Source organism: Neomonachus schauinslandi, chromosome 10 (assembly GCF_002201575.2).
Source record: "Neomonachus schauinslandi chromosome 10, ASM220157v2, whole genome shotgun sequence".
Classification (NCBI taxonomy): Eukaryota; Metazoa; Chordata; class Mammalia; order Carnivora; family Phocidae; genus Neomonachus; species Neomonachus schauinslandi.
Genome location: NC_058412.1, coordinates 15582470 through 15591708, shown reverse-complemented (window position 1 = coordinate 15591708; position 9239 = coordinate 15582470). Strand labels below are relative to the sequence as shown.

The 9239-nt window shown below is 49.6% G+C and overlaps 1 protein-coding gene across 3 annotated transcripts; it reads right to left on the bottom strand.

The window, feature by feature from the left end:
• Positions 1 to 3358: 3358 nt before the first annotated feature.
• Positions 3359 to 5760, bottom strand: RHOB (ras homolog family member B). 3 transcript variants are annotated; one of them, XM_044918622.1, is made up of 2 exons: positions 5247 to 5760; positions 3359 to 4994 (listed from the first exon to the last, which is right to left on the bottom strand). In XM_044918622.1, exons 1-2 carry the CDS (start codon positions 5400 to 5402, stop codon positions 4812 to 4814), a joined length of 339 nt encoding a protein of 112 aa, XP_044774557.1. In that variant the 5' UTR covers positions 5403 to 5760; the 3' UTR covers positions 3359 to 4811. The 3 variants fall into 3 exon arrangements, with proteins under 3 accessions (XP_044774557.1, XP_044774556.1, XP_021553072.1); XM_044918621.1 differs by having other exon boundaries at positions 3359 to 5213; positions 5274 to 5760; XM_021697397.1 differs by having other exon boundaries at positions 3359 to 5760.
• Positions 5761 to 9239: the final 3479 nt, after the last annotated feature.

Genomic DNA, 9239 nt, shown 5'->3' with positions numbered 1-9239 from the left:
AGAGCCAATAAATATTAGCTCTCATCATCATCATTATTATTACTTGTTTGGACATCCTGCTAGATGGAAAGCTCTAGGAGGGGATGGAAGATGCCTGCCTATTTGTCTCCTGGGTCCCAAGTTCCTGGCATAATGCTAAGCACAGACAGAGTCTTTTTGTCAACAGGAAATACTGATGAGTAAAAGAATGGGCAGGAAGGAATGAACTGGGTCCTCCAGACTCGTACCGCTCAGGCCAGAATAAGGGGCTGCTGAGAGTTGGGGGTGTGGGGAGCAGCCCGGGTGCCCAGGTTCTCCCTCCAGCCAGAAGATGGACCAAGTAAAGTGGTAAGAGACTGTCCCCCAACAGGCTGGAGTACAAGGTCCCTTTGTGGTATTCCAGCCTCCTCGAGCCCAGGCTATATGTTTCCCAGGAGCCCAGTTACCACAAAGCTCGCCCTTGTATCCACCCTGAGCCCTGGAAGGCATAGAGAAAACAATGAAACCATCATCACCAAACTTCTCTCCTGGCCTATGTGTGGACAGGGAGGGCAGGGGAGTAGCTGTGTTTGTCTTGGCTGGGTAACATCATTTTTCTTCACTGAAGAAATATATGCCAGAGGTCCTAAAAGTAGAAGGTAGCTCTCACCCAAGAGAGCTTTATTCCCAGAGGCCCAGCCCCACAGTAATACAAAGAAGCTATATCTCCTACCTACACATCACTGGGCCCTGTTTTAAGACTCAGTTCAAATGCCCCTTCCCTCACGAAGCCCTCCCCAACTTCCCAGGCTCCTGTTGGTGCCCTGGGATTAATGCCTCCATTTGAGCATGCTGTATTCAAAGTACCAGTGAATGCATTCCCAGAATTGCCCGGCCCACCAGACCAAGGACCTTGCCCTATTTGCTTTTGTATCTCTCATCTTAGCAGCGCTGACAAAGTAGGTGCCAATGTTGAGTGAATTACCCAGAGCTGTTGCATTCTGAATTCAGGAGTGGCAGAAATAAATCTCTAGAAGGGTGGGAAACCCCCCTTTGCACAAGAATGTAGAGAAGATAGGGGTTACATGCAGTTCATCGTAGAAGGGAGGCTCTCGTAGAAGTGCTGTACCCCCTGGGGTAAGGAAGTGGGGACTGCAGGGAGAGACCCCCCTCAGTCTGAGGAATTCCAGCTACTATGACTTCCCTCCTCTGTGCATGGACAAGGACTCTCCCTTATTCTGATCCAGTGGTTCTCAAAGTGTGGCCCCTAGGCCAGCAGCATCAGCATCACTGAAGACCTTGCTAGAAATTCAAGTTTTTGGACCCCACCTCAGACCGCCTGGATCAGAAACTCTGGGGGCTAGGCCCAGCCATCTGTGTTTTAACCAGCCCTCCATATCACTCTGATGCATGCTTAAGTTTGAAAACTGCTATTCTAAGTACACTGAAAAAGAAATTCACGCATGTGAAAAAGAACTTAGAAATACAATCCAGATTGATTTAAAATTAAGATTAAATGAGAACCCGAGCCAATGCCCCTTGCTATGAAATGCCCAGGATCAATGAAACACCCCACTATTCTCTATGAAACAGCTCAACAGGCAATTAGATGAACTCAGCACATTTATTTTAAATGTGCAAAATGAATTTTCATATCCTAAGAGTAACACCAGATGTTTTACCTCTTTTTCCTAATTGATTTTCCAGCCTACAGCAATTCGTCTTTATATTTTCCAGTTGGATCCCAATGCAGCAAGAAGAGTGTGTTCCGGCAGGATTATTAAATGCCATGCATTTTAAAACAAGCATAACTCAGGCCGCCATGCGTCATCTGGGTGGTTGTCTCCCCAAAATATTAAAACAAACAAACAAACGCAGACAGCTCTAGGTACCAGGCAGATTCTGAGCAGGCAGGAAACCCAGAAAAGGCCCTTTCAAAGGGCTGGGTCTCCAGGCTCTTGGCTGGTTACAAAGCTGAGTCCTGGGCAGTGAGCCCAAGCCTGAGCTCTTCTCCACAGAGTCCTGCACTCCCTGGTACAGAAGGATTTGCTTGCTGTAAAACCTGCAAATCAACATTTTGTTTTTCTATGGGAAGTTTTGTCTTTAAAAGGGAGAAGAGAAAGTAGGCTCTGGGGATGGAGGTTGAGTGGGGCCGAGGGGCCAAGGAAGGGGGGCGAAGCAGTGGCTCAGAGAAGAAGCCAGTTTGGGTGGACCCTCTCCCACTCTTTACTTGAGAGAAACCCAGTCGATTCCCCTTTGTGGGCTGATGGGCCTGGAGGCGTGGGAGGCCCTGCTCTGGTCAGGCTGAAGTGGGGGAAAAGTCACCAGCAACCAGGTTTGCCTCACACAACAAAAGCCCTTGGGAGTCTGGGGAAAGACAGGGAATTGAAGCCTCAAGCTTTGAAGGGAATGACTTCAAAAGGAAACTTCTCCGTCTCTGCTCTCTGCCCCTGAGTGCCAGAAAGCCAGAAAGTGCTGATTCCAAAAACAAAACCCACACATCTCAGGTCGTTGGGAGAGGGGGGCACTATTAGCCACTTTCCCTAGCAGCTGCAGAGAGCAGGCAGGTTTGAGTCCCAACGCCTGGAACAGGATTTTAATGTGGTCTCCAAGTAAAACTCTGCCCTGCCCCCTGTCCCCACCGGTTCTGAGACCCCCTGCAGCTGACTGAGTGTCTGAAATTGGAGCTCATCCTGATTAAATCTCAAAATGTGGCTGTCCCAACTTTAAATAACAGCCACCCCAAACATCCAGTGTTCTGTCCATTACGTGGCCAGTCTCTGAACTTAGAATACTGCATTCTAGCTTCCTAATAGACACACACCCAGATGAAAGTTCAATGATCGAAGGATCGGGTCAGGATTTGGGCCCTCCCCCGCTTCTACCCCCCCGAGCTCTGGCCACAAAAGTAACAATCTACAATCTTACAGGGTGCTGTGGAACCCTTTGAGGATGTGAAGGGAATCCATAACCAGCCTCCTAGACGGAGAGCTCGGGCCCCACACCTGTGATTAACCAAAAAAAAAAAAAAAAGTTACCTAAATTTAAAATGCACAGATGACAACTTTTCAAGTTTCAAGGGGTAGGAAGCAAAGGCCCCACAGACTTAGACACAGTGTTTTTAAAGACATACAGACAATACACATCAGGTCCAAGGTTTGGGAACTGGGTGCCTGGGTATCCGAATCATCTTCCTCTGGGATGGGGATAGGAGTAACTGGTCTCCCATGGCGACCCAAACCCCACACATCCCCCCAGGGATTTCAGCCTCATCTACCACAAACACTATCAGGGAAATGGAGTGGTGGCAAGAAAGTATCTCGCCTAGCAGAAGTCTCCCTGTGCCCCAAATTCAAGAGGATAAATTTTTACACACTATTGAATCACAGGAGCCATTTTATAAATGTCATCATAGTCTTTTAATATTTTACATAAAAAACTGTATACACAGCTTATAGAACTTTTATGTAAACATCATAAGCTCACCACTTTGTCATTTGTCAGTTTATTTAAAAAATAAAAAAACAAGACAACAATTTAGTAGAAGTACCACTGGGTGGGGAAGGGAGGGTGAGAAAGGAGAGACTAGGGGCAGGTTCATTCTCTGTACAGAGATGCAGAGAAAATTTCACATAGCTTTCGAGACTGCCTTGTGAAGAAAAAAAAAAAAAAAAGGAGGGGGGAGTTAAATAGGTCCCAATACTTGTTACTGCCCTTTATCAAAATAGTGCGCATACCTGCACAAATAAAATCGCAAAACAGTGTTGCCACTTTTTCAAGAAAACAAAACAAAAATTAGTGGTTTCTTTTTCTTGTTTTTTAAAAGTCATCATCATCTTTAAAAAAAAAAAACGTCAGAAGTAGATGAGGTTACAGCGTACAAGGGTGGTCAGAATGCTGTCTTATGCAAATGACCAGAGCATTAAGTGTCAAACAATAAAACAATTGTGCAAAGAATTCTTTCAAAAAAAAAAAAAAGTTTTAGCTTTTAAATAAATCAAATAACATCAGTTTCTTGGACCGAACAATTTCCACTTGTATGACAGGCACAAAGTTCGCTTATGGCAAAAAACGACCCAAAGCACTCTCTCCGTCCTCCTGCCCGGGGCCCGGTGAGGGGTTCGCCTGGGGCTGGCCCGCAGGATCCGACAGAGTCTGGAAGCTGTGTCCTCTCAGCCCCACGGCAGTTGCAAATGTCTTCCCCAGGGGTTGGCAAGCTGGCCAAGTCCTGTTCATGCTTGGATGGGCGCCCGACCCAGGCTGGGCCGGGGCTCTTCCGGCGCCCTGTCACTCCACGCACCACCACCATTAAATACACCATCCCACCTCCGAAAATAAAATTATATCTATATTTATATAACACCCCATCCTCCCCAGCCCTCCCCTCCCGCAGTTCCCGCGGTCTATGGTACAGACAAGGGATAGCAGGCGCTCGCTGCGTTCTGGGCGAACATCTGATGGGGCGCGGCTGCACCCCGGCGCCAAGCTCTTCTCCGGGGACCGGAGGCGGGGGCGGGTGAAAGTGGGGCGGGGGAATGGAACAAACACACAGCCACACACTCTGAAGAGGCTTGGCTCCTCAGAAAAGGGTGCTCGGGGGACCCTTGGCACTCAGGAGGCGACCGGGCCTCTCCAACACAGCCGGACGCACACAGACACTGGAAAGGGGGCGCCCCGTGCCTCCCACGCCGATTCCCGGCGCCAGAGCCAGAGCCGCCGGGTCACAGGTGCCGGGCCGGTGGGGTCCTTGGGGGGCGCGGGTCTCCCCTTCTTCGGGCTCGAGGTGCGGGGTGGGGGGTCGGGCCCGAGAGGGGGAGCCGCGCCGGCAGGGACAGGCAGGGCGGGCGCGGCCCTCATAGCACCTTGCAGCAGTTGATGCAGCCGTTCTGGGAGCCGTAGCGCTTCTGCAGCGCGGCGCGCGTGGCCGTCTCGAAGACCTCGCGCACGCCCTCCTTGGTCTTGGCCGAGCACTCGAGGTAGTCGTAGGCTTGGATGCGCACGGCCATGGCGCGGCCGTCATCCGTGCGCACGGGTTCCTGCTTCATGCGGGCCAGCTCCGTGCGGACGTGCTCGTCGCTGCGCAGGTCTTTCTTGTTGGCCACCAGGATGATGGGCACGTTGGGGCAGAAGTGCTTCACCTCGGGCACCCACTTCTCGGGGATGTTCTCCAGCGAATCGGGGCTGTCCACTGAGAAGCACATGAGGATCACGTCGGTGTCTGGGTAGGAGAGCGGCCGCAGGCGGTCGTAGTCCTCCTGGCCCGCCGTGTCCCACAGCGCCAGCTCCACCTGCTTGCCGTCCACCTCGATGTCGGCCACATAGTTCTCGAAGACGGTGGGCACGTACACCTCGGGGAACTCGTCCTTACTGAACACGATCAGCAGGCACGTCTTGCCGCACGCGCCGTCGCCCACCACCACCAGCTTCTTGCGGATGGCCGCCATGAGCGGGCCGGGCCCGGGCAGCAGGAGGGGGCCCGCGAACGCCTCGCTGCCGTCCCGCTCGCCGCTCACTGCTCACCTCGGGCTGCGCGCTCGGGGGCGAGGGTCGCTAGCTGCACCCGGGCCCCGCGATGGCGCGTTCTCTCGGTGCGCTCCGGCTGCCGCGGCGGGGGCGCGGGGGCATAGGGCGCGCCGGGCGTCTCCGCGCTGCTCCCGGGCGGTGGCCGCTCTTCTCGTCCCGAGCCCGGGGTCCGCGCCTTTGTGCGCAAACGGTGGCTGCAACAGCAGAGCCGGCCTAGTCCCCTCCCCGGTTTCTATAGATCTCGCACAGGGTACAGGAGAGCCCTCGACTACATACAGACTGCGGTGGCAGATGCGGGCTGCGGCCCTAGTGCCCGCTATTTAAAGAGTTCGGCCACTTTCTTAATATAGCCGCCCAATGGGAAGCGAGCCGACTGAGCTCATCGCTGCGGAGCTTGGCTCTCATTGGTCACCCGCTGCAGCCCAGGGGCGGGGCCGGCCGAGCGTGATTGACGGCCCAGGCCCCGGGGCTGGGAGAGGCGGGCGACTGGGGAGTCTGCGCCTCCGCTGGCGCTGCGGGGCCCTGGCCGCCCCAGTGTTATCCCCCCGCTTTGGCCGCGTCTTCTGCGCGCCGGGCCAAGGCCCGGAGCTGGGGGCCTGGAGCCTGCGGGGCCCGGGCGAGCGGTTCCGAGAGAAGGCAGCACTTTGTGGGGCGTTGGCGACTCCCTCCCACTCAAAATTGTCCCGCTTCCGTGCAAACTCCCAGCGGTGGCCGGACCTGTGGGGGAGGGAGCGGCTCCTTTAAGCGGTTTTGTTTTTAAATAAACACACACACGTTTGTTTCCAAGGAAGGTATTTTTCTTTCCTTTCAGAAGAGGCCCGTTCTGTCGTCTAGTCCGCCACTCCCAACTCCCCCACCCGGGGACTCTTCGTGGGACAGCACTAGGTTTGGACCCGTGAGGCCAAGAGCTGACTGTGAGCTGGGTGGGCCTGGGCCTAGCCTCCAGCTCTTCCAAGTCCTATCGCCACCCCTCCTCCTCCCCACCCTCCACACCAACCACCATCCCCACCCGCCCCCATCTCTAGGTGAAGATTAGGGGAAGGAGGGACCGTGAAAAAGGAAGGTTGGGGCTGGTTGCAGGACTTTATGTCCACTTGGAGGGAGTTACAAGGCAGAAAAACGCAGCTTTGGCCCTGGTTTGTATGATTAATTCGGATCCTGGTAGTCAGGCTGCTAACTGTCTGAAGTAAATAGTACAATAAAATCCAACAACCTCCCACCCCATTGGGCAAGAAGAGGATGAGGCCTGAGGCAGGGGACAGAGAGGGGCGGACAGGGAGCTTGCAAGCGAGGACACAGCAAATTAGTGTCTGGTGGGGTGCTAGATCTTCTCCTACACACCAGGACTTGATTCATCTATCCGAGTGGGATCTAGAAGGACCTCAGGCAAAGGATTTCACAGGACAAAAGAGGGAAGCGGGGGACAGAGGGAGGGCTTGGCTCTAAGAAGGAAGAGTTTGAAAAAACAGAGAGGTGGGAAAGAATAAGACAAACTCTAAAAACAGGGACTAGCTTAGGGTGACTGGCATGCTGCTGGTGACTCTTGATGGAGAGAGAGAGAGTTGAAACTCAGGTTGAGGCCAATCATGGAGGGCTTAAAGTACCAACTACCCAGTTTGGGCCATATCCACCATAGAGGCAGTGGGGTGCCTACTGGTTCTTTAGCAAAGGAGAGACTCACACATCATGATGAGGTTATGGCCTCATATTTCTGCCTCCCTTTCTAAGACTGGAAGCTGGTGGAGAGCCAGGATTCTGTCTTACCCCAACATTGTGAAGCACAATGCCTGACCCTATGAAACAACCGGTAAATGACTGTGGAGAATTCGCCTAAATGCTCAGGAACTCAGAACTTTCTGGGGACTTCTACCTCAGATTCCAGGCTCTGTGTTGACAGCCATCCAACCAAGCATCCAGCTGTAACTAAGCTGTGGTCTTTTCACGTATGATTCGTATGTTTAGGTCTGGGTCTCTACGTGAACACCACAGATATAACAAGTCAAATAAGACAGTAGTGCCCTAATCCCTAAACCCTGTCCTACAGGGAACATACTGAAACACCCAAACGGGCTCCCCTCACACTGGATAAGCTCCACTGTTTTTGTTTTTCAGATCTAAGGAACAAGTAAGTAATTTTTCCACAGTGGGATCCCACGGGAGAAAAGAAGGGTTTTTTTTGATCATTGGTTTAGGGTTCCCACCTGGAAACTTTTCTTTTTTCTTTTTTTCTCTTTTCTTTTCTTCTTCTTCTTCTTTTTTTTTGTTAGCCTATTAGAAAAATTTTATCTAAATTTTTCTTGTTTTAGTCAAAACCTTTTATAGCTGTATTGTTAAAAACACGGCTTTCCTTTATCTTAATATAGCTTGAGAATCTTGGCTGTGTCCTTAAGCTTCAAATATTAAGAAAAAATATCAAACAAAACTTTGTACCATGTATTTTTTGAAAAACTGAAATACAAAGAATCAGGAAGAGGGATTCAATTCACTCATTTCCTGGCTCTCAGACATAAGATATGAGTGTTCCAAGCCTGAACTTCAATATCGCAATAATTTCTAAAAATACTCGGTTGGTAAATATGCCAAAGTAAACAAAGAGAAAAATCCGTGTTCTGCAGCAAGTTCTCTTCATGCTGTTCATTTTTATGTCCGGGATATGTTGACAAATTCTGTGGAAACGGACTACTTCGAAGACTGCACTGCTCACAAGATAAACTTTTCCAAACTAGGTGATGTGCCAGACAGGTTCCTCCCTGCGCCCCCTCTCCCTGCACAGGGTACTCCCATTGAGGGGCAAGGGCAGGGATTGGTCCATGAGAAGAAATCATGTTACAAATTAGCTTTCTTAACATATAGACTCACTGTGTGACAGACGCCTACACCAGTGAGAGAGGGAAATGATCCCTCAGACAAAAGAGAGATGTTAATCTATCTCCAATCTTCAGTTTCATTTATTTGGAGTATTGTTTTGTTTTGTTTTGTCCAGTGTTTCCTACAGATCTTGTAAATCACCCCCCAATTGCTCTCAGACAAGACCAGAGACTGGAATGTTCATTAGATTTTAGTGCCACCTTGTGGTAATCTTAATAGGGTGTGTATATATATATATATATATATATATATATATAGTATATGTGTGTATATATAATGTATATATGATTATAAAAACTCTTATCTAGTTAAAAAGCATGCATTTTATGACTATTTTTATTTTAAGATTTTTTCACAGGATTTCAAACCCTAGAGTTTTACAAGTATATTCTTTAGAAATTCTTCACATATATATTTATACATCTATTCACATAGATATTTCTACACATGTACAACTATTTTCACATACACTTAAGAAATTAATTCTTTCCTAAATAGTAACTTCTTTTTTTTCTTTTCAAGTAGGCTCCACACCGTGGAGCCCAAACCAGGGCATGAACTCATGACCCTGAGATCAGGATCTGAGCTGAGTTCAAGAGTCCAACACTTAATGAATGAGCCACCCAGGCACCCATTACATTAGAAGTTACACTTAGTAACTTCTAAATGAAATTTGAAGAAAGATAAAAAGCTATGGCATCTCACTAATTTACGTAACAATGGACTTCTTTTGCCCTAAATATAATATATAGAAATGTAAAACAACTTTAACTACAAAAATCATCTTCTTTTTTCTCCAGTTCAGAAAGTAATTATTGGATATTAGAAGTAATAATGATTTATTTACCAATAGGCATTTACTGGGAATCAGAAATGCCATAGACATTCCT